This window comes from Ceratotherium simum, chromosome 21 (assembly GCF_057802395.1).
Source record: "Ceratotherium simum simum isolate JZ-2026a chromosome 21, ASM5780239v1, whole genome shotgun sequence".
Lineage (NCBI taxonomy): Eukaryota > Metazoa > Chordata > Mammalia > Perissodactyla > Rhinocerotidae > Ceratotherium > Ceratotherium simum.
In genome coordinates this window covers 1701122-1724268 of record NC_141920.1, presented here as the reverse complement: position 1 = coordinate 1724268, position 23147 = coordinate 1701122, and the positions used below count along the sequence as shown (strand labels likewise).

Here is a 23147-nt window from a genome sequence, read left to right as displayed (position 1 = left end):
TCTGTACTCAGGTGACTTCAGAGCCGGTGCTTCATGCTCAGGTGCTGCCTTCTGGAGCCCCCAGGAGCCCACCTGCATCTTGGGGGGCAGGGTCCTGCAGCCACCTCAGTGCCACTCGTCTGCTCGGTCCAGCTTTCTCCCTGTGAGTTTCTTTGTCCTTAAAGTGGGGACAATGAATTTGATCTGAGGGTATTGCCAGGTTAAGCTGGCTCAGCCGCGTGGCTGGAGATGCGGGCGCTTGCTGTTTGGGTAGCCCACAGGGCTCAGTAAATGCTCCTGAGTATACCACACATGGTGCACACATTTTTCCAGTGTTTCTTCTGTGCCACGTGCTGGAGAGGGGGACACAGCCCTGGCTGGCAGAGCTCTGGTTTGCGCAGGGTAGGGGGGGTGGCATTGACGTGGCTCAGGGAAACAGGTGAGAGTGTCTGGTCATGGGTGGCATGAAAACAGCTGTCATCGTCATCCTCCATTAGGCCCTGCTGCATGGCCCACTACCCGTTCAGGCCCCTTACCCGCCTTGGCCGTATGCCCTCCTACTGACCTTCCTGTGCCACTGCTGGTGGGCTACCCAGTGCCCAGACTCTCCTCTTTCCTTTTCCCTCTGCCCTTCCAAATTGGCCTTCATGGCCTCTCCCGTGCCTGGGAGGGAAAGTGGGCAGTTTCTGTCAGGTAGAACGTGGGGCTTCACCAAGTGTGTGATGGGGACTGAGTATGTACCGCCAGGTGCTCCTGGAGAGTGACATTTCCAAGAGATGGAAGGAAAACTGCACGTTGAAGGCCCGGCCCGGGAGTCCTGGTTGACGCTCGAGGTGGGGGGGGCGGTGAGGAGTGCTGGACTGGAGTAGCTGAGTGTGGGCTCCAGACTCACGCTCCTCTGCCACCTGCCAGCTGGGTAACCTCGAGTGAGTTCCTTACCCTCCCCTCCTTCAGGTTCTCCCCCACTGTAAAGTGGGGGTGCTAACTGTGTGCCTTGTGGGTCTCTTGTAAGGGAGGAATCAGACCAGGACTGCAAAGTGCTGAGCACGGCATGGCGCACTGTGGGCCCTCGGTCCTGGCTGGCTATCGCTAGGAGGACCCTGACAGGTGAGGGAGACTGACAGACTGGGAGCTCACAGTTGAGTTGACGTCAGATGAAAATAAAAAGGGATCGATGGGAGGATGGAGTTATATTATCCGTTGAGTTGCCCCTCAGCTCCAAATCCATGTTTGTCTGCTGTGCGATGGTGGAGCTGGGCCCTGTGCATGTGCCTCTCTGGTCAGCTTTGAGGGTGCTGGAGGGACACTGTGGGAGGAACGTGGTCTTCCTCCAGGTTCTGGTGCGTGCTCTCCCTGGGCTCCTGCCCCACGTGGCTTCTCCACAACCCAGGTTGCCCATGAGCCAAACCCGGCCTGCAAGTCGATGTGAATGGAGCACACAGGTTTTGTTTTATTTGATTTCAGAAAAATCAAAGCAACCTTTAACAACTGGGAAATTTCTCAGGCACATACACACACCTAGACTTCTCTCTTGGGAATTGAGTCCCTCTGGTCTCTCGAGCCAGCAGGCAGACAAGCCACAGTGAGCAGGGTGTGGAGCAGTGCCCTCTTCAGTCAGGCCTGCACCCGTTTGCCCCAGGCCTCACCCGGTCGTTGCCCCATGTCCTGCCTTTGCCCTGGAAGGGGCAATTCTCAAACTTCATGTCCAGGGGAATTGCCCTTGGGAGCTTCTTTTTTTTTTTTTTTAAAGATTTTATTTATTTATTTTTTCCCCCCAAAGCCCCAGTAGATAGTTGTATGTCATAGCTGCACATCCTTCTAGTTGCTGTATGTGGGACTCGGCCTCAGGATGGACGGAGAAGTGGTGCCTCGGTGCGCGCCCAGGATCCGAACCCGGGCCACCAGCATCGGAGCGCATGCACTTAACCACCAAGCCACGGGGCCGGCCGGGAGCTTCTTAAAACACAGATTCCCAGGCCCACCCTGCCATCCTGATTCGGTGGGTCTGGGGTGGGGCCTAGGAATCTGTTTAAGCTCCTTCCATGGAGGCGCTGAGACCCGCCCTCCTAAAGTGACAATGACCCAAGGGGCAGAATATCCCCCAGGGCTGAGGGTAGATCCTGGATGAGCTACCCTGTGGTCATTCAGATGGCTGACGGGTCAGTGGCCGATGTGGGGCCAGGGACTCAGGAGTGTCAGTGAGAAGGAGGCTCTGTGTGGGGCACAATGTGTCGGTGCACATTCTCTGTTCTCTTCCCTCGCCAGGGGGCGCCTTGGTCCCTATTAAGCTTTTTTTGAGGAAGATTGGTCCTGAGCTAACATCTGTTGCCAATCTTCCTCTTTTTTTTTTTTTTTTTCTCCCCAAAGCCCCAGTACATAGTTGTATATCCTAGTTGTATGTCCTTTTAGTTCTTCTATGTGGGACGCTGCCTCAGCATGTCTTGATGAGTGGTGTGTAGGTCCTTGTCCAGGATCTGAACTGGCGAACCCCGGGCCGCCAAAGTGGAACGTGTGAACTTAACCGCTACGCCACCAGGCCGGCCCCGTGGCCCCTGTAATTCTCTGCAAATGGCGCTGATTTTGATCTTGCCCTCCTGCAACGAAGTGACCTCCCCATCCCTGGACGCATTCAACAGCCTCTTGAGTCACCTGCCCAGACAGGTGGAGGCCCGGCTGACCCCCGACCCCGCCAGCCGCACACGCCATCCTTCTTTACACCTTTGTTCTCTGAGCACTCTGGGGACCCTCTCTGCAAGGGCGCTGCACCGCTGCCCGCCATTTTCCCTGCACTCGCCACCCAGCGCCTGTGTGTGTGGGTCTCCACGAGGGGGCGCCCGAGACCGCCGCTCAGAACTCCATGCCCCCATCAGGAAAGGGGCGGCCAGGCATGCAGGGCCCCGGGAGTCTGGGGTGCCGGAGGAGTCCAGGATGGTTGGAGGTGGGGGGCACTGCCTGGGAAGGGCTGCCTGTGCTCAGGGATGGAGGCTGGGCTGCAGCCTGAGCGACCCCCTACTCCCCCCCAGGGAGCAGCTGCTGGGGAGAAGGTGGGGCGGCAGGGACAGCCGGTCGTTTCTGAGATGGATAAAGATGAAGGGGTTTGAAAGACCAGCCCAAGACCCCCTGTCGGCCTTCCCAGCCCCTCTGTTCATGGGCCAGGACCTAGTCCCCTCCCCCCGTGCTAGGCCGTCTGCAGGTCTGGTGGTGTGGGCCATCCTGGCTGTGAGCTGTCAGGTGGGGTACGTCTCATCTGGGCAGGCTGTGGTGCCCGGGGCACGGCCAGCTAGGTCTCCTCCCAGCTGCTGTTGCTGGGTGAGGGGCTGCCGTCCTCCGGGTCCCTCGGGCCCCTGGGCTCCTCCGCCACCATCAGGGGCTCCCCTGGGGTCCTTCTCCCTCCGGACAGCTTCTTGGTGGCTGTGGGAAGCAGACCGAGGTTAGGCCAGGAGGCATGGTGGTGGCCTGTGTGTCGTCCCTCACAGCGACACTGGGCTCTCACCCAGGGCCTTGTGGGCAGTTCTCACTTGGGAGCCCACACCGGCAGAGTCCACCTGTTCCTGACAGCAGTGGACACCAGAGTCAGGGTGGCCTGATGGAGGGTGAGCTGTGGGAATTTGTTGGAAAGGTGGACCCTCTCCCCAGGTGTGTGACCCTGTAGGTGGCCTGGCCCCAGTGTCTCCCTTGCTGCCTTGCAAAGGGCTTGGGATATTCTGGATAAACCAAGCTTCTGGGGAAATGCTCTCAGAATACCTGAGACGCTGGCCAGCTGCCTCCATGCCTTTGGGCTGGGGCCATAGGGGAGCGGCATCTGGTCCCTGGGACCTCGCGGGTGGGACCTGCCCACATGCTGGGCCCCAGGCCTGTCTCTGATGCAGAATGAGCTCCAGTTCTGGGTCAGGCAGGTCAGGTTGGATTCCTGACCCCACGGACCAACTCCGTGACCTTGGGCAAATTAGCTCACTTCTCCTCGTCTCAGTTTCCCATCTATGAAACAGAGATGGTGCATCACTGGGCAGGGTCGGGAGGCCCAAAGGCAGTAATGACTGGACGCTGCCTCCCACCTCACTGGGGGCACAAGATACAAGGGGCTGCCCCTGGTGCTGAGCCGTGGGCACCCTGCCTGGCACATAGCGGTGCCAGCCACAAGCTGAGCAAGGGCCCTGTGCTCACTGACCAGTGTGGGTGTTGTGGGGTGCAGGGGCCTGCTGGGGAGCCCCTGCGCTGGTCTGGTGGGAGGACTGGGGGGCGGGCTCGGCTCAGAGTGGAGGGTGGGGGCGGACACACATGCACCCCTGCAGACTGCGCTCACTAGGACGCTCTCAGAATGTGCCCAGCAGGAAGTGCCTGGAAATCAGACAGGTGTGCTAGCCTCCAGCACTCGCCCGAGCCAACACAGGCCGCGGTCACCTTCTCGGCAACAATGGTGCGTTGTGGAGGCCACAGCCCACCCTGCCGCATCGCGGGCCTGTTTGGACAAACACCAGGGCGGCATCCATTATTGGCTCAGGTGTTCAGAGGCTCTTGTGGGCACCTGGAGGCCCCTCTGGAGCTGCCTGTGTGGCCAGAGCGGGAGGTGGGAGGTCATCCTGCTACTCTTGGGCCAGGGCCCCTGCTCCTGCCAGCCGTGGTGGGAGGAGCCCACAGCATCACCCTTGGCAATCGCTTGAGCAGCCCCCCACTCCCCCAGGGGAACAAACACTCCCCCCCAGGGCTGCACCCTCTGCCGCTACTCCTCTTTGAAGGTGGACGAGAGGGTCCAGGCGTCCCCACCTCCTCCCGGGTGGCGCTGGGAGAGGAGCGGGGTTCAGGGCCGCCAGGCCTGGGGGCTGCTTGTGGCCAGGATGCCCTTCTCCTCCGTGAGGACAGACAGTGATAATGACTGTCCTCAGCTTCATCCCACTGGAATCTAACACTAGCTCTGCTATCGTCCCCCGCTTTTCCGGGGGGAAACTGAGGCTCAGGTTGAAGGCACTGGCCTGGCTATGCAGTGAGGAGGGAATGGACTCAGGATTCACTCAGGCTCTACCCCAGGGCCCTCCTCTTAAGAGGCCTGCTCCGGGAGAGGTTTGAGGGCTGGTTTCTGTGTTCCAAGCGACCAGAAAGGTGGGGTGGGGTGTTGGTGCTGCAGCCCCCCGTCCCCCCACTGTCCCCAGCTGCTGTACCTCTGCCCCATGGGTCTGCTGGTTCTGGGTCCGAGGCCCGCTTCCTCTTCTGCTGCAGGCCCTGCCTGCGCTCCTGGGAGCAGGAGCACCTGGGCCCCCCACCTGGCGTGCTCAGCGGGGCCCCCACCTCGGAGCTCAGGCCCACCTGGGGGTGCGGGGGGTGTGGTCAGGGCGAGGACCCTCCCCCTAAGCCTGGGACAGCCCTCTTCCACATGGCCCCACCCGAACATGTGGCCGGGGACCCACCTCCCTGTCCGAGGTGTCTGGCTCATCCAGCTCGTCCGACCCTGGCTGCTGTGCTTCCGCCTTGCTGAGCTCTGCAGGACGCAGGGTGCAGGTCAGGCCAGGCTGGTGGCCTGGGAGTCTAGTGGAAGCACAGGCCACTCCAGCCTGCCAGGCTAGGACGAGTGGCAACGACTCTGCAGATGAGGAAACTGAGGCACAGAGGGGCCGATAACCTGCCCTAGGGTCGAACCCAGGCCCAGTGTCTCCAATACCCCGTACAACGACCTTACCAGCTGGGGTGTCCCTTGGGTTGGTTGCTGGGGGACAGGGAGCTCGCTACCTGCCCTGAAGCCCTAATTGCTAGGATGCTCTCCCCTTCACTGCCTGTGGTCAGAGACGTGCCCACCCTGGGCCCCCAACTCCTTTCTGGGTCTGCAGGTGGGGGCAACTAAGCCCTAGACCCAGAGTTTGGCTGGTCAGGCCCAGGGGCTGAAGCTGGGACCTGGGACAGGTCCCCCAGCTGACACTGGCCACCACACTTCCCTCCCCACTATGGCACTGCTTCCCGGGTTCTCGTGACCTGGGGCACTCACGTTTACCTGAGTGGCCATCAGCATCAGGCCTCTGTGGGTGGTAGGGCAGTTTTAGCCTCCCTCTGGCCTTATCTCCTGTCCTGCCTGGAGATGGCAGGCTGGGCTGGGGCCCTGAGAGAGGATGTGGGGGGTCCTGGGGGAAGCAAGTAAGTGGCTTGTGTTCATTTGAGGTGACTGCCCTGTGCCCCAACCCAGCCTTGGGCACAGCCTGTGGGACCCTCGCTGGGGCTGCGGCTGGAGGGCCATCCATTTCCTCCCTAATGTGAGGCAGCAGCCGGACTTTGACACTGGAAACTGGCTTGTCGGAGCCGAGGGAAGAGGGCAGCCTGGGGCCTGGCTGGACGCTGGCCTGGGCTGAGGGCACATGGACGCCGAGAATAGGGTTGGGCCCCTTACCAAGGCGGTGGGGGGCTCTTCTGGCTCCGGTGCTCTGGCCTCCTGGGTGCCATTGCTGAGTCCCTGGGGTCCAGACTGGGCAGGTGGCTCCGCTCCCTGGGGTAGCTTGGGGCTGGGAGTGTGGGCAGTTGGGCTGAGTGACCCCGGCTGGTTGGTGGGCTTGGGGGCATCTCGGCCCCGGCCCCGCTCTGAGAGGTCCAGGGGCTTGTCTGGGACGTAGTCCTGTGTGGCTGTGGCCTCCTTCCTCCTGGGGCTGCCTGGGCCTGTGGGCCGTGGGTGCTGCCCTCCAGGCAGGGCTGCCCCGGCTACCTTGCCCTCAGGGACCTCGAGGCCCTCGGAGTCAGAGTCTACTGGTGGGGAGGGCGATGTCTCCCCCGGCGTGGGCAGGCTCCTCAGCCTGGCGCCACCCGCCCGCCCCTGCGCCCGCAGCTGCTGGGCCAGGAGCAGGTGCAGTGCCCCCTCCAGCCGTGGGTCCCGCACGTCCACTGGGGTGCCCGGCAGGCCCAGCAGGCCGGCGGGCTCCTCCCAGGCCTCTGCCTCCCCAGCCTTCAGGCCTTGGGGCCAGGGCCCACTGGGGGCCGCGGCAGGGGCCTGGGGGCTCCGAAGGTGCAGGGACAGGTGGCGGTTCAGGAGGCAGAGGCGGTCAGCCTGGAGGGAGCGCCTCAGGGACTCATAGGTGATGGCAGAGGGCCGGGGGGCCCGCAGGAAGCTGTGGGGGAAGAAGCCCAGTGGCTGTGGCCTGTTTCACATTAGCCCCATTTCACTTGTGAGGACCCGGGGCCCAGAGAGGTCAGGTGAGCTGCCCTAGGGCACAGGGCAGGTGGTGGAGAGGGGTGGGCTCTGGGACCACAGCTCTGGAGGCCAAGCCATGTGGACAGTCGTGGACCTGGCCAGAGGTGACCTGGGGCCTGGGGCACTGAGAAGGGTCCTGGACACTGAGGCCTCTCCCCGTTCCCGGGCATCAGCTACTTGCCCCATGACCCAGAGAAGCCTGGCCCACCTGTGCATCCCCCACGACTCCACCTGCTCTCCTCTCAGACACACAGAGTGGTCTTACACCACCGCAAGAGGCTTGGCGTGGGCCCTTCTGAGAGGGGTACCCAGGGTCAGGCTCCATCTCCTTCCCCCATGTCCCCCCGCCCCATCCTGGCCGTTCAGGAGATGTCCACTTGGGAACTCTGCTCTGGGCAGGTTGTCTGGGCAGGCGAAGCCGAGAAAGGTCAGGTCTCCTGGAGGGAGAATTGGAGGGGCTCCCTGGGCCACGAGCCCCTTCCTGAAAGGTGGGACAGAGGTGGAGACTGGGTGCCCAGCTGAGGCCGCTCTTGGTGGTGGCAGTGGGCAGAGACTCACCTGTCCAGGGGGAGGCTGTGCTCGGAAGATGGGCTGGGGGTGCTGCTTCTGGTGGGTGGCAGCGGGAGTGTCTCGTTGGTGGAGCCCCGGTCAGTGGAGCGGGCCCGGGACCCTGGCCGCACCACGGCGATGGTCCCATGCAGCTGGTTGGAGATACGCTGGGGGCTCTGCACAGTGTGGACGGGTCAGCCTGGGTGGGGCCAGCTGCTGCTCTCTGCCCTGGCTCACTGTGCGACCTCGGGCAGGTCACCCACCCGCTCTGAGCTTCGCCTCCACCCACCTCAAAAGAAGTTCAGTGGTCCCTGCCTGGCACAGAGGACAGACATGTGCCATGTGGGGCTGGCAGGCAGTGCCTGGCACACAGCAGGGCCGGCAGCTGCCAGCCTCCTGCCTGGGGCTGCCCGGTGGAGAGGAGGAGGCCCGGGTCCCTCGCCCTCACCATGTCTGGGGCCCGCGGCTCAGGCAGGTTGGCCCCCGGGGAGATTTTGGCCACTGGCGAAGTCCTGTACCCCACTGACTTTTCTGCGGAGGAGAAGCAGTGGGCAGGACAGGTTGGGAGGTGCTCTGAGGGGTGGGCAGCTCTGCCCCGCGGCCGGAGAGCCCCAGGGTCCTGTGGTTCCTGGCTTCCTGGCCTCTCCCGTCCCCCACAGCACCTTCTCCCCGTGGACCCGGACCTGGGTGGTCATCCTTGGCCTCCTCGTGGCCTCCTGGTGGCTTCTTGGTGACAGCCTTCTGGGTGCCCAGGGAGGGGAGCCGCAGGGGCGAGGGGGGGTCTGAGGTGCCTTCCATGCACTGGGGCTGGGGCCTGTCTCCAGCAAGGAGGCAAAGACAGGGAAGGTGAGGGAGGGCAGTGCCCCCAGAGATGATCAGAAAGGCCCAGGTGCCCTGCTGGGGGCCAAGCCATCTCCCTGGAGACATCCAGGTGACTGGGAAAGATAGCTCTCTCGACACTGCCTGTGTGTCTGCCACCGACGGCTCACATTGCTGGGCTAGGCAGCGCCCTCGCTGGCTCCTCTCAAATACCAGTGTCTCTGGTGGAGCCTCAAGTGTCAGAGCTGCTGGGGGTGCTGGGGGACCCAGCTCCGTTTCTAGGGTGTCCACTGGGGCTCCTGTCCATGTGCAGGGTGGCTCTGCTTGTGGACTACGGGAGGCTGGAAGTCTGTTCCGTGGTGATGGCCTGTGGGACCCCCACCCCCACCCCCAGTGCCAGGCCCGGGTCCCACACGGGGTTCTGTACCCCTCCCCTCTGTGCCGTGAGCTCTGGTGTCCTGGACATGCGCCGGGCACCTGCTGTGGTTGGAGTGTCAGGGATTGGGGGTGTTCGGGCCCCTGGTACCTTCCCCACTCACCCCGGGCCCTGGAGCCGCTTCACCTCCTCCTTCAAGGCCTCGTTCTCCTCCTGCAGCCGGCTCAGCTCGTTGGCTGCAAGAGGCACTGATGAGCGAGGGGCTGGGGCGGGGGTAGGCACAGCCCCAGGGGAGCCCCACTCCTTGTCCTGTCCCTAGCTGTGACTCCAGCACTGACCCAGGCCTGGCATACAGCAGGTGCCCCGTAAATGCTTGCTGCGTGAGCTGATGGTTGGGTGTTATTGAGTAAAGAGCGCCAGCCTTGAGGCCGTGAAAAGTGATGGGACCCCTCCAAGCTTGTCCCTGGGGTGTCCCCCAAGGGAAGGGGGCTTGTGCATTGGCAGGACCAGTAGGACTGCAGGGCTCTGCGGGACTCCTCCTCATTGAAGAGAGGAGGGAGTGGAGGCCCTGAGAGGGCAGGGACGCCTCCAGCCCAGGTGACTGGTCAGGGAGGGACATGCTGGGGTCAGCTGGGGCTCTGTACCATTTGTCTGTAAATTGGGGTGTGGGGTTGCCCCCCAGATGGCCTGGGCAGGATCGCCTTCTCCCCTTTCCCCACAACCCCATGTCAGCTGAGCAGGCCCTGGGGGTCATGGTCCCCCATGAGAGAGGCCTGGAGGTACAGGGGCCCGAGGCGGCTCACTGAGGATGAAGACGTGCTGCAGGTTCTGGAGTAGAGTGTTCTCAAACTCCTGCTGCTTCTTCTTGGCCAGCTCCTGGGTGACCATGCAGCGGTCACACAGGCCGGCCCGCAGCCTGCGAGGGCAGGGGGTGGTGGCAAGAGGCCGCTCTGAGAGGGAGACTGAGGCACACCGAGGAGCTGGGACCCTCATCGCCCTGCTCCCAGGATGTGCCCCTGCCTTTCCCAAACTGTGTTCTGTGGAAGCCCCACCCCACCCCCTACCCTGTGGGCTAAGTGTCCCGTGTTCCACTGAGTTTGGGAAGGAACCTTGAAAATGCAGTTTACTTAAGGCTCTGAGAAGTCCTGCAGTGGAGAAAGCTGCCCAGGTGAGTTTACCCCAGAGCCTCCCAAACTCATTCTCCACGGACCCCTTCTCATCTTCCCCTCCCCCCGCCCCCGTCATGAGCAGGGCTGTTGGGCGGCCCTCTCCCCGCTCACCTGTTCTCCAGCACGCGCACGTTCTCCTTCAGCGCCTTCTGCTGCTCCCTGAGCTGGTGGTTCTTGGCGCAGAGCTCCTCCACCCTCTGGGCATCCCTGTGCGGGGGAAGTAGCTGAGGTGGGGGTTCTGCTCTGCCTGGGGATCCCCACGCTGCCCCCACTGTGGCCCCTGCCACGGCCCCCAGCGTCCTCCTGGGCTGGGTCTGCTGGGTGCCCCACTGCAGGAATTCCTTATAAAGTGGGGCCTTGTGTGGGCAGTGCTTAGCCCAGCGCATCCCAAGGTGAGTGCTCGTGGCCACCTTGGGGACTTCTGTCCATGTGCCACTTGTAGCGCTACAGAACTGAATCGCTGTGCGTGACGTGGGGACACGGGGAGCCTGCCCCGCCTGATGCGTGTTCCTATGCTCGTGGCCACCTTGGGGACTTCTGTCCATGTGCCACTTGTAGCGCTACAGAACTGAAGCCCTGTGCGTGACGTGGGGACACGGGGAGCCCGCCCCGCCTGATGGGTGTTCCTATTGGTAATGACGGATGCGGGAGGTGTCCTGGGGGGGTGCAGATTGCCCAGCCCCCTTGAGGCTCCCTGTTCACTGGGGTGGGCTTGGAGGTTCCAGTTCCGGCTCTTCCAGCTACTGGAGGCGTGGCTGTGGACCGGTGACTCCCCCACACCCCCCACCTTTGCCGAGCCTCAGTTTCCCCTTTTGCATCGTGGATGGTGGCAGTGCCCTGGGGCTGCAGGGGATGCAGTGAGCGACTGGGGAGCTGCTGTTCTTCCATCTGTTTCGTGCTGGGCCGGCCTGTCCTGACTCACCGACACCTCTCTGAGTTCAGTTCCAGAAGCTTGCTCTGCAGGCCTGGAGGAGTGAGCAAAGGGGTGCAGGGTCAGGCCCAGCCATGCTGCCACCTCCTGCAGCAGAGCCCAGGGCATCTCCTGTCCCTGGGTGTCAGGCAGGGACCTCTCCAGACCCCTGCCCCTGCCCGGGTCCCCTCACTGGCTCTCTGAGGCTGCCCCAAGGGGTGGACTCCTGGTCTGTGCCCGCTGCCAGCCTCCGCCCATCTCGTGGCTTCCTGGGACCCCTGGTCTGGGACCAGCGTCTCCCTCCCCTGGGGTCTGTGGCTCTGGTGTCTGTCTGGAGGTTGGTAGGGACCCCGATGCTGCGAATGACCAGCCACCTGGCCAAGTCCCAGGAGGGGTTTTTTTGGGAGAGGCACAGCTAGTGTTGGAATAGAACAGGCTCTTGGGGGAGAGTCCAGCAGTCTCCCTCTTGCTGCCTCCTTGTGGTCTGGCTTGGCCTGCTAGCCCAAGAGCCCCCGCCTCTCTGGATTGCTGGGGAGATGACCCAGGCCCCTTGGGCCCTCAGGGGTGTGTGTGAGTGCTTGTGGAAAGGTCGTGGGAGGGCACTGGAGCATGGGGAGTGGAGGGACTCCAGCCCGGTCGCTGGGGGGGAATTGGACAGGTGTGTGGGCTGGGGCAGACCTCGCCTAGGTGTCCTGGAGGGAAGCAGAGGGATTTCAGCTCAGTGCCCCGGAATGCTCCAGACAGGCCTCCTGAGCCATGAGCTTCCGTTTCTGGAGGTGGGCGACCCGACTTCTGGGGACGCCAAGGCCCACCCCCATAGGTGAGGGCCCATCTTGACCACAGCCTCTCCACTCTCTGGCCAGGCCCAGCTTATTTCTGCTCTGCTGTGGGCTGGCCCTTTGGGAGGACACCCTTCCAGGGCCACACTCGGGTCTGGGGTGGGGTGGCTGGGCACTTTGCAGCTCTGGGCTCTGAGTCAGGACTCTAATTCTGGGACTGGAAGGTGAAGTCCCCAGGTTTGATGAGAATTGGAGGTGACATGTGGGAGCACCTGTCCTGGCCTTGACCGTTAGATCGTTCATCCAGTGGAGGCTGTGGAGACCCCCCATGGCACTCACCCAGGACCTCATTCTCATGGATGTCCCTCAGCCTGTTTAGAGACTCCGTGAAGCTCTCCATGGCTCCCCACAGCCCTGGCCCTGGCCCTGGCCCTGCTGTGCTCAGGGTGCGGGCAGGGCCCCCTGGCTTCTACTGGCCTTCTGTTTACAGCCTGTGGAGGAGGAAGGGGGAGATGGTTGTGTTGGCTTAGGAAGGGCCTGTGGGCTGCAGGGTCCAGCCATGGGCCACTGCCCAGAGAGGAGGTGAGTGTCCATCCCCGTGGTGTGGGAGCAGAACCACCGCTGTGGTGGGGACAGAGTCCTCTCCTGCGGGCTGCCCCACACCTGAGGGGAACGTGGAGGGGACAGGAGAGATGGGGCATTTTCTCTCAGTCTCGACTCCCTAATCCAGTCCTCCCAGCAGAGCAGGGCCCCACAGGCTCCAGCTCCTGCTTGGTGCTGGGGTCACGACGGCACGTGCGATGCGTGTTCATGAGGCCCCAGACTGGAGACACCCATGCCCACCCACAGCCAGCCGGTCATTCACCCACGAGAAAGGCCGCCCGGTGGTGTGTGAGCGGGATGGGTGTGGGTGACCCTGTGGCGGGGGCTCAGTGCTGGCGGCTGTTTCCCCTTCAGGAGCTGGCGACCATGTGCGCTGTGTTCGTGGAAATTCACGCAGCGCCCCGGTGGTCCAGGCCCTTTTCTGTGCCCGTGTTTCTCTTCTGCAGAACGTTTACTAACAATGAACAGTGTGGGGTTGAGAGCCCAAGCTGGGTGCTGGACAAACATTGCCTGCTCTGTGCCCGGCGAGCCCTGGCCCCTCTGAGTCGCCCTTTCCTCCCTGTGGGTCACCGGCGCCCGACTGTGGGCACCTGTGAGCATCCTGTGGGATGCTGCGGGGTCCAGCGCGGAGCCGGGTGTGAGGCTGGGCTCAGCCCAGCAGCAGCTTCCTCACTGTGGTGCCAGGCACCACCCTCCACCGAGTGAGAGCCCGTCTGTCCTGGGGCAGAACCCTGTGGTGGCTGTGCCCAGGTACTGAGGCCACTGGTTCCCACGGCTCTCCCGCCCTGTGGGAACTTCTGTTGCCATCCTCACTGGAGAGAGGACACAGAGCTCAGCGGATGGCGCCCGCCCAGTGGCGGAGTTGGGAGTCAGACCTCACAGAGCCAGGTCACCCCCAGACCCCTGCCGACATCGCCATCGCCATCCCGACACTCCCTCCCCCCCCTCCGCCCAGGGCCATCCTCACGGATGCCCCGCCCTGATGCAGCCCTGCTCCCTTCACACAGGCCAGAATTAAAGGGGCTGGGGCTGGGCCTGGGGCCTGGGCACACTCGTCCTCACATCCTTCCAGGCCTCTCTGAGACCCCGCCAGCCTGGCAAGTGGCTGGGAGGAGCAAGCTCACAGGGCTGTGGCTGCTTCCTCCTCTTCCCCCTGCTTGTCCCTCCTCCTCCCCCTCCTCCCTTCCTCCCCCATCCCTCTGTGGTCACAGATTGGCCCCAGGCCTGGGAGGCTGGGCCACAGGTCAGGAGGCTTGGCCAGGCCTGGCCTGCAGCGGCTCAGGGCCTGTGAACCCATTAGCCGGTCGCGACACACAGAGCCCTTCTGGGGAAGTCTCTTCCAGCTCCTTCCGTGAGGGGAGGGGGCGCTGTCAGCAGAGGCCGCCCAGCTGGTGGGGGGAGCCTGGCCTCCGCTCAGACCTCCGCGTGGGCTCCTGTTCACTCAGTCAGGCTGTGCTCTGTCCTGGGCCAGGCAGCATGCATTTGTGCGTGTGTATGCTTGTTGGGTGTGTGTGTGTATGCTGTGCGTACATGTGGTGCATGTGCAGTGTGTGTATATGTGTGTGCCGTGTGTGTCTTGTGTGCTGCGTGTGCACGTGCTGCGTGTGTGCTAGGCGTGTGTGTGCTCTGCGTACATGTGGTGCATGTGTGGTGTGTGTATATGTGTGTGCCGTGCGTGTCTTGTGTGCTGTGTGTGCATTTGTGCGTGTGTGTATGTGCTGTGCGTACATGTGGTGAATGTGTGGTGTGTGTATATGTGTGTGCTGTGTGTGTCTTGTGTGCTGCGTGTGCATTTGTATGTGTGTGTGCTGGGTGTGTGTGTGTGCTGTGCATACATGTGGTGAATGTGTGGTGTGTGTATATGTGTGTGCTGTGTGTGTCTTGTGTGCTGCGTGTGCATTTGTATGTGTGTGTGCTGGGTGTGTGTGTGTGCTGTGCGTACATGTGGTGAATGTGTGGTGTGTGTATATGTGTGTGCTGTGTGTGTCTTGTGTGCTGCGTGTGCATTTGTGTGTGGGCTGGGTGTGTGTGCGTGTGCTTGTGTATATCTGGTGCATGTGTGGTGTGTGTATATGTGTGTGCCGTGTGTGTCTTGTGTGCTGCGAGTGCATTTGTGCGTGTGTGCGTGTGCTGTGTGTACATGTGGTGAATGTGTGGTGTGTGTATATGTGTGTACTGCGTGTGCATTTGTATGTGTGTGCATGTGCTGTGTGTACATGTGGTGCATGTGTGGTGTGTGTGTATGTGTGTGCTATGTGTACATGTGGTGCATGTGTGGTGTGTGTATATGTGTGTGCCGCGTGTGTCTTGTGTGCTGCGAGTGCATTTGTGCATGTGTGTGTGTGCTGTGCATACATGTGGTGAATGTGTGCTGTGTGTATATGTGTGTGCTGTGTGTGTCTTGTGTGCTGCGTGTGCATTTGTGCGTGTGTGTGTGCTGTGCGTACATGTGGTGCATGAGTGGTATGTGTATATGTGTGCCGCGTGTGTCTTGTGTGCTGTGTGTGCACGTGTTGTGTGTGTGCTGGGGGTGCTGACGCCCCAGCTTCTCGTCCCCAGCCCACCTCGGGTCTGAGAAATCGTGGATGTTCATTTTGACACTGACTCGCATTTACTGAGGCTGGGCAAAGCCCGTCTATCACAGCCCAGGGTGAGGTCTGCTGCCAGCCTCGTTGTATGGACAAGGGGACCCGTGCTCTGAGCACCCCACACCCCAAATCTCACAAAGAACAGAGCGATCCTATGCTGACCCGCCTGGGTCCAGAGCCCACCCTCTTCCCCTCTGGGTCTCGCCTCTAAGCCAGGGAGAGGTGGCCCCTCCTGGTCCTCAGCCCAAGAGCCTGGGGGTCTGCTGGACCCCACAAACAGGCAGCTGGGCTCCTGGCACTCCCAATGCCCCTCCTGGCATCCCACACTGACCCATCAGCAGCAACTGTTGGCTTTGCTTCTTCATACGCCCAGAATCTCACCTTCCCTCCTCCGCCATGCCTGTCTGGGCCCGAGCCACCACTGGACCGCTGGAGCATCGCTTGGCCACTGCGTCGGGCTCCCTGCCACCACCCCCACTACCAGGTTGCGTTTCTCTGCACAGCGGCAGCACAGGCCCTTGAAACCTCTGCTCAAAACCTGTCCATGGGGCCGGCCCCGTGGCTTAGCGGTTAAGTGCGCGTGCTCCGCTGCTGGTGGCCCGGGTTCGGATCCCAGGCGCGCACCGACGCACCGCTTCTCCGGCCATGCTGAGGCCGCGTCCCACATACAGCAACTAGAAGGATATGCAGCTGTGACATACAACTATCTACTGGGGCTTTGGGAGAAAAATAGTAAATAAATAAAATAAAAAAAAAAAACTTGTCCACGGCCCCATCACACGAGGCTCATGCCTGAGTCCTTGCCCTGGCCTCACAAGGGGACACAGTCTCATTTACATTTCCAAGGTTGCCCTGAGGAGACGCACAGGAGTGTTCACTCAACCTGGAAACCCCCAATACTGGCTGCCAAATGTCGCACGGCAGGAGGAATGACTGCCCCCCATGCCATCACGGTGTGAACCGCACAACAGGAGCCAGCCCACTTCGGGGTTCGTACACACTGAGCGCAGAAGAGGCACGACTGCTCTGGGATCTTGGAAGCTGGGGTAGTGGGTGCTGGGGGGTGGGGCTGGGAGGGGCATCTCTGACTGAGGGGAGCAGGCCCTGTGACCCTAAGAGAAGCCAGGGGCCGGGGTGAGCACATCGCTGGAGCTGCCCAAGGGGAGACTAGATAGTGGAGTCTGGCTCTCAGCTGGGTCCTTGAACCCGGGGTCAAGCATCAGAGCACCGGAGAAGCTGAGACTTCTGGATGTGAGACTGGGCCTGGCCGGAGGACAGAGTGTGGTCCTGTGTCCTGCGGCAGCCATGGGAGCCAGCCTGGTGAGGCCAGCTGGGATGCGGTGGCGGGTGGAGTGGCGGGAAGGTGGGGCTCCTCAGACTCGTTTCGCAGAACCGCCTGGACTCTGGGCACCCCCACCGCTGGCCGGGGGAGTGGGGGTGCCTGCTTTGGCTCTATGTCAGGGGGGTGAGGGCTTTGAGAATGAAGGGGGCTTTGGAGGGTCCCCCACCTCGAGGCCAGGAGCTGAAGCTCACCCGATAAGGGACGTCCTTGCAGTTAGGAGAGAAGACGCTAACTTCCAGTCACTTTCACACAGCCTGTGTAACCTGGATCACACCCCAAGGAGCCCACTCTCCAGATGGGGAAGCTGAGGCCCAGAGAGATCACATCACCTGCCCTGGCCGCCCAGTGGGAAGTGGGAGTCGGGTTTTGAATTCACTCGGGGGCTGCAGATGCTGTGTCCTCGCCCTGCATGGACCAGGGACGTGCTCCCCTGTGGCCCTGCTGTGCTGGCCGTGTGATCCTTATCTTGCAGCGGGGCCCCTGGGAGGTAAGCTGGGGCCTCTGTGGGCTCAGGCCACTGGCAGGCCAGGCGAGGAGGGCGGGGGAGGGGCTGAGCTGCAGCGCCTGAAATTCCACCCAGACCCGCCTGACAGGCTGCTCCTCGCCCCCAGTGCCTGCCGTGGGCCTTGGGCTGCGCCAACACCCGTAAAGGAGCCACCCAAGGGAGGCTGGGTTGCCCGTGGGCCCCGGAGAGGCCAGTGAGGGCTCTGGGTCCGAGCAAGAGGCAGACACTGTTCCTGATGATGTCACTGTGGTGCGGAGGCTGGGTTAGCAGGGTGCCCTCTGCTGGGCCCCATGCTTCCCACCCCCCAGGCTCCTCTCTGTGCCCTAAACTGCCCTTCAGGCCCCGCCTGGCTATTCCTCTCAGGGTCCCTGAAGGACAGCAGGAGTGACAGCACAGATCCAGGCCCCGGGGCAGGACTGTGTGGGTGGCTGGAAGCAGAGCTGGGAGGGCTGCATCCTGCTGGGAGCCCCTCATTTCTTGGGGAGGCCCAGGGCCACCCAGACCATGGGCAACAGTGCTGTGGGGATGGTGTGACTTCCCAGGGTGGGCAGGTGACAGAAACGCAATTGGCCAAGGCAAAGTGGACAGAGTTGGTGTCCTGGGGCAGCCCCCTGTCCCAGCCTCCAGCCTCCCGGAGTGCGGGGAGAGTCCGAGGAAGGGGTGGAAGGTGGAGGGAGGCAGGTCCCACGGGGTGAAGTCTGAAAGCTCTGGTGCTTTTGGGAAGAAGTTGGAGGCCATGGGTGGAATGAACTAGAATGAACCCGAGGTATAAAAGTGCATACAGGGCCAGCCCTGTGGCTTAGCAGTTAAGTGCGCACGCTCCACTGCTGGCGGCCCGGGTTCGGATCCCGGGTGCGCACCGACGCACTGCTTCTCCGGCCATGCTGAGGCCGCGTCCCACATACAGCAACTGGAAGGATGTGCAACTATGACATACAACTATCTACTGGGGCTCTGGGGGTAAAATTAAATAAATAAAAAAAATCGTTAAAAGTGCATACAGCCTCTTGCCTGGCGGTCAGCAGGCCGGCCCTCCCCAGCAGGCCAGCTCTGCATTTGCTGGGAGTGTGAGGGCAGCTGGGGGGGTGGAGGGTTCTGGGAATTCTGAAGGTGGGGTGAGCTCTCCCCCGGGCCTGGGTGCTTCCAGGCATAGATGCCAGGGCAGGGTGGGGGCAGCAGTGGAGCTATGATGGGGGAGCAAGTCTGTGGGGGCCGGGGGCTGGGACGCTGCTGCTGGGCCTGGGGGCCCTGTGCACAGGAGAGGGTGGCCTGAGTTGCCTGCTGGGGAGGGGGTGGGGGCAGAGGGCCCTAGACAGGCCCAGGGGCTCCCCACCCCTCCCACTCCGGACACCCAGACTGGAAGGTCTCTGCAGGAGTTGAGCCCCCGGAGGGAGCAGGCGGGAGGGAAGGGCAGGTGGGTCAGCCCTGCCGACGACCCTGTCTGCTCGCAACTCACACTGGGCAGGGAGTCAGCCTGGGGAGAGGGCCGAAGGCATGGGCGTCCAAACTGACAGCCCTGGTGTGGGGCCCTGTCCTGCCTTTACCCTCTACACAACCTTGGGCAAGTTGCTTCATCTCTCTGAGCCTCAGTTTCTCATCTGTGGGGTAATACTACTGCCCCACATCAGGTTGTTGCGAGGCTCTGACCAAGTAACATGTGTCCAGGTGACGCCCGTCCAGATGACATCTGTCTGGGTGATCCACGTGCAGGTGACACACGTCCAGGTGATGCCTGTCCGGGTGATGCCTGTCTGGGTGATGCCTGTCCGGGTGATGCCTGTCTGGGTGACCCCTGTCCAGGTGACTCCTGTCTGGGTGATGCCTGTCCGGGTGATACATGTCCAGATGATGCCTGTCTGGGTGCTGCATACTCAGCCCAGAACCTGGCGGGTCGAGTGCTCAGTTAACTGCAGATGGAGATCCTCGTCCACTGCCTGCAGTCCCCCACTAGCACCTCCCTCACACGAGACCCCCAGGGGGCCAGCAGTGCTGCTTACAGGAGCCTTTCCTCTCTTGGACGAGTTCAAGTCTGTTGTCATAAAGACCCTCTGCAGGAGGACAGGAACCTTCACCCCCAACCCCAAGTTCAGGGCAGAGGTCTCGGATTCCAACTGTGGTGGCATGAATTAGCATCTTTGGACAGCTCACTGTGTGGACACTTCAAGTCCACTGAGTCTTGGTGGCCATGCCCAGGGCAGGGGCCATCCGGCCCCCACACCCAGGGAGGTCACCGAGGCCCCAGCTGAGGTCTTTGGCCTGGACCGGGCACAGTCTGGCTGAGCAGCAGACTGCTGGGGTGTGTCTTCTTGCTCTCTCCTGGGCCGGCCGGGGCCCCGGGCTCCTCGGGTGTCTGAGGCAGCGGGGGCAGGGCTTCTCACTCCCTGCCACCTCCCATTGCTGGGGCCACCCCTGCTCCAGCAGGCCCCTCGGGTGCGGGAGTTCTGAGCTTGACCCCATTCTGCTCCTTCTCTGCCATCAGTCTGTCTGTCTATCCACCTACCCACAAAACAATAATGATGACACGGCGGTAACAATAGCAGTAGCTGCTGCTTCTTGTGTGCCTGCTCTGTGCCGAGCACTGCGCCAGGCCCTAGTGCACCGCAGGGGCGTAGCGTGCACTGCAGGAGTGTAGTGTGCACTGCAGGGGCATAGCGTGCACTGCAGGGGCGTAGCGTGCACTGCAGGGGCGTAGTGTGGACTGCAGGGGCATAGCGTGCACTGCAGGGGCATAGTGTGGACTGCAGGGGCATAGCGTGGACTGCAGGGGCGTAGCGTGCACTGCAGGAGTGTAGTGTGGACTGCAGGGGCATAGCGTGGACTGCAGGGGCATAGCGTGGACTGCAGGGGCATAGTGTGGACTGCAGGGGCATAGTGTGGACTGCAGGAGTGTAACCTAGACTGCAGGGGTGTAGTGTCAACTGCAACGCGCTACCTCGATCCCAAAGCTTCTCTGAGGGTGCTGCGCATGGACAGGTTGCCTGCACCTCACCCTGCCCATACCCAAGTGACCGCCTGCCTCCTGCCCGCCTGCACGGGGCCAGGCACACCATCAGAGCCCATTCAAACGTTCTCAGCGCGAGCGTTTATGGAGAGCCTACTGAGTGCCCAGGCTCGGCACGCCCCTGTTACTGGAGCCCGCGTGGCGTTCCGAGGAGGGGCTGACTGTCCCATCCACAGATGCAGGTGCTGAGGCTTGGAGTAGAGAAGAGGCCCCAGTGTCCCTGTCCCCCTCTGTGGGGGCCTCTGTGGTGATGGGCAGAGCCTAGGTCCCTGTCCGTAAGGCAGATGGTGGTGGTGTGCCCTGACCCAGGCTCCTGGAGGCAAGGAGGTCTGTGCCCCCTGCGGCTGTCGGGGCTCCTCGGGTGTGGTGGGCACTCTAGTGACTGAGCGACAGGTGGTCAGGGGCCAGCCTGGGAGCCCCCCCATGCCAGACACCTGACAGGAGCTTCACATGCAGAGACTCACAGGGCCTCACACTCACCGTGGAGTGGCCATGGTGACCCTCATTTTATAGGAAGCTAGGCTCAGAGTGATGCCACCTGTCCATGGTCACCAGCTCGCAAGGGGCATAGCCAGGGCAGAAACCAGGCCTCCTAGGGACCTCCCGGGCCAGTTCAGGATGGCGGGTCGTGCCTAGAGAGGGGTTGCTGCCAGGGCGGTTTCTAACATCCACCAGACACATAGACCTATGACACGTGTGCACACATGTGTGACGCCCACACCCACATACAGATGCAACAGTACCCTAACAATACCCTAACACACATGAGCGCACAGCCCAACACACAAACACCAGGCACGTGTGCCACCCTCAGCCAGCTCCCCCGCCATGCGCACAGCACCACACGGGCCCAAGGAGAGCTGCACACGCAGGTGCACGCATTCACATGTGCACACATAGTTGTGTATCCTACGGGCACATGCACACACGCACAGAGGGGCAGGCGGGCTCGTGCTCGCTCGCTTGCTAGGCGGGCTGAGGTGTCGCTTTGCAGCTCAGGTAACAGCAGCCCTGCAACATGACTCCTTGAGGATGGGGCTGCTGCTGCGCCCCACTGTGCCTTCTCTGGCTGCTGGCTGCCTCCCTGAGACCTGGCCAGTGGAGGCTGAGTTTGTCACTGCCTCCCAGGGGACACTGAGCGGGGGCAGTGGAGTGTCCCACAGTGCCCAGCACTGAGCTGTGGGTGGCTGCACTGAGCACTGCCCCTCACCCCTCATGGCTGCACCCCTCTGCCCATTCCTAGTGCCCCCAGATCCTCACCAGACGACACAGACTTCCTGGTGCAGCGGTGCCAGGATGGCTTCGCCTCTCTGCACCCAGCCCCTCTGCCCAGGAAGCCCACTGAGCCCCCTCCCCTCCTCGGCCCCCTGGACCAGGAGCCCCAGAGCAGGTGACTGCGGTCCTCATGCCAGCCCCACTGGCCCCCTCCTCCTGCCCAGCGAGCAGGGGCTGGGCCTCCCGCGCGGTGGCGAGCACCCCCAGAGCGACTCCAGCCCCCGGATGACTGCTACAGCTGCCCAGCCCGGGCCCTAGGTACTCACACGGCCCCTTGCCCACATCGACCTCCGCCGACCTCCGTGCGGGCTAGACACTCCCGCCCGCCCAAGAGAGAGAGAGAGAAGCCAGCAGTGTGTGAACTTGCAGAGGCAACAAGACACAATTTTGGCCAAACCCGCTTGACGGGTTTTCGATTCTCCCAGCCAGGAGCAGAAAGGAGGCAGCGACTACCCAAAGCCGCCCAACGGGTTCTGCCGTCGCACAGAAAGTGGCCAAACGGGTCGGGTCTGAACCCACATAGACAGGGGATTGTTTCCCCATAATTAACTCGTGGCCCATTCCTCTGGCCGGAGCCGGGCGGTTAACAACGAGAATCCCGGGCCTCAGACAAGAAGGGCCTGGTGGGTGGGCCACGGAGTGTCGGGGGCATGAGGGCGGTGGTTAGGAGGGAGCAGACCCGCTGGTCTTGTCACCTTGGGGCAGAGGCGGGCAGCCAGGCCCCTGGCCCAGAGCGTCTGCTCCTGCCTCACGTCCTGGCTCACTTGGCTGACATTTCTGGCCTCGGGGGCTCTGTCTGTAAACTGGGGATAATGAGTGCAGGCCTGTCTCTATCAGAGCTCAGTAGATGGAAATCCAGGATTGAGGTTGGAAGTGGCCCTGCTGGGTCTGGGGGAGCCTCTGCCCAGTACTACCCGCTCCGCGTCCCCCGAGGAGGGCAGGGGGGTGGCCCAGGTGGGTGGACATCTCCCCATCTCAGGGCAGAGTGGGGCTGGACCCAGGGGCGCTGCCGAGGGCGTGGGAGGAGTCGGATGCTGCAGTTTTCCGTGTCTGTTCTCTGCAGGGTGACACTGGCCACACCCACGCAGAAAAGAGCTAGCCTCTGAGGGCTGCAGCTGCCCCATGCGCTGACCCTTCACCCTCGCCCCGGCCCCCTCCACATGCTCCCGACCCTGTGCTCCCCTGCCCTGACTGTCTCCCACCCCTACCCCGACCCCCCAAGCTCCCCGCCCCACGCCGCTCCCACATGCCCAGCCTTAGCTCTGCACAGGAGCACTGAGCCTGCCGCGTCTGTGACGCTCTCCCCCAAGGGCGCCCGAGAGAACCCGAGGGAACCCGAGGGAGCACTCTGGGCTCAGAGGAGGAGGACCTGGGCTCTGGGCCAGCAGCGCTGCTGAGGTCCCAAGAGCACTTCCTGCTCCCTAGGGGACCAGCCCTGGGCTCTCAGGAGGGGGTGGTGGTCAGCCAGGGCCACTCCAGGTCCAGCCAGGCCCTGGAGCTCTGAGGATGCCTCCTACACAAGGCCCGCCCGCAGGCCCCTCCTGTCTGGGCCCTCTGTGAGAGGAATCTGTGTGCTGCCAGGTGCGTGTTTGCGCGCGTACTGCCTGAGGGAGTGGACGTGGCGAGGGCAGGCACAGCCTGATGTGTGAGGACCGTGTGTGTGTGCGTGTGCCTGTGCGTGTGCTTGCCTTTGGTGCATGGGTGCGTGCATTTGAACGCAGGTCAGCAGGTCAGCTGCCTCTCAGCTTGTGTGTTCACCTGCATGTGCGCCGTGATTGGGCATGTTCTTGTCATGTGTGGCTGGGGGCGCCGTGGGCACGGTGGAGTCAGGGACATGTGTATGCACTGTTGTGGCTGTGCATGTGTGTATCGACGGGTGTCCCACGAGGAGAGCAGAGGCAGGGTCAGTGTCAGACCCTCCCCCCCAGCAGTGCTGACCCTCAAACCAGCCAGAGTCGGCCTACCTGTGCCCTGCTCCCCCTCGCCCCACCTAAACCAGGTTGGAATCCTGACTCTGCCCCTTGAGAGCTGGGCTACCTTGGGCCCCCAACCTCTCTGAGCCAGCACCTCATCTGCAAAGTGGGCTTTGT

At 62.5% G+C, this 23147-nt stretch overlaps 1 protein-coding gene across 3 annotated transcripts; it reads right to left on the bottom strand.

Annotated features, from left to right (window-relative positions):
* Positions 1-876: 876 nt before the first annotated feature.
* On the bottom strand, positions 877-21380 carry RBBP8NL (RBBP8 N-terminal like). Of its 3 annotated transcripts, XM_087445015.1 has the most exons (14): positions 21324-21380; positions 12083-12234; positions 10977-11019; positions 10166-10261; positions 9689-9801; positions 9049-9121; positions 8374-8504; positions 8139-8221; positions 7700-7866; positions 6350-7058; positions 5960-6086; positions 5382-5554; positions 5136-5280; positions 877-3390 (listed from the first exon to the last, which is right to left on the bottom strand). In XM_087445015.1, the coding sequence occupies exons 2-14, from the start codon at positions 12141-12143 to the stop codon at positions 3260-3262; spliced, it is 2052 nt and encodes a 683-aa protein (XP_087301141.1). In that variant the 5' UTR covers positions 12144-12234; positions 21324-21380; the 3' UTR covers positions 877-3259. The 3 variants fall into 3 exon arrangements, with proteins under 3 accessions (XP_087301141.1, XP_087301140.1, XP_087301142.1); XM_087445014.1 differs by lacking the exon at positions 21324-21380 and having other exon boundaries at positions 5382-5452; positions 12083-13171; XM_087445016.1 differs by lacking the exons at positions 10977-11019; positions 12083-12234; positions 21324-21380 and adding an exon at positions 10842-10969.
* Positions 21381-23147: the final 1767 nt, after the last annotated feature.

What these genes read in the sequence shown, in the direction of transcription:
- RBBP8NL (XM_087445015.1), bottom strand. Translation starts at nt 12,143, where the DNA reads ATGGAGAGCTTCACGGAGTCTCTAAACAGGCTGAGGGACATCCATGAG. An exon ending in GTGCGCGTGCTGGAGAACAG is followed by an intron (nt 9,802 to 10,165) that starts GTGAGCGGGGAG and finishes CTGCCCTCGCAG; the next exon opens with GCTGCGGGCCGGCCTGTGTG. An exon ending in AGCAGACCCATGGGGCAGAG is followed by an intron (nt 3,391 to 5,135) that starts GTACAGCAGCTG and finishes TGCTTCCCACAG; the next exon opens with CCACCAAGAAGCTGTCCGGA.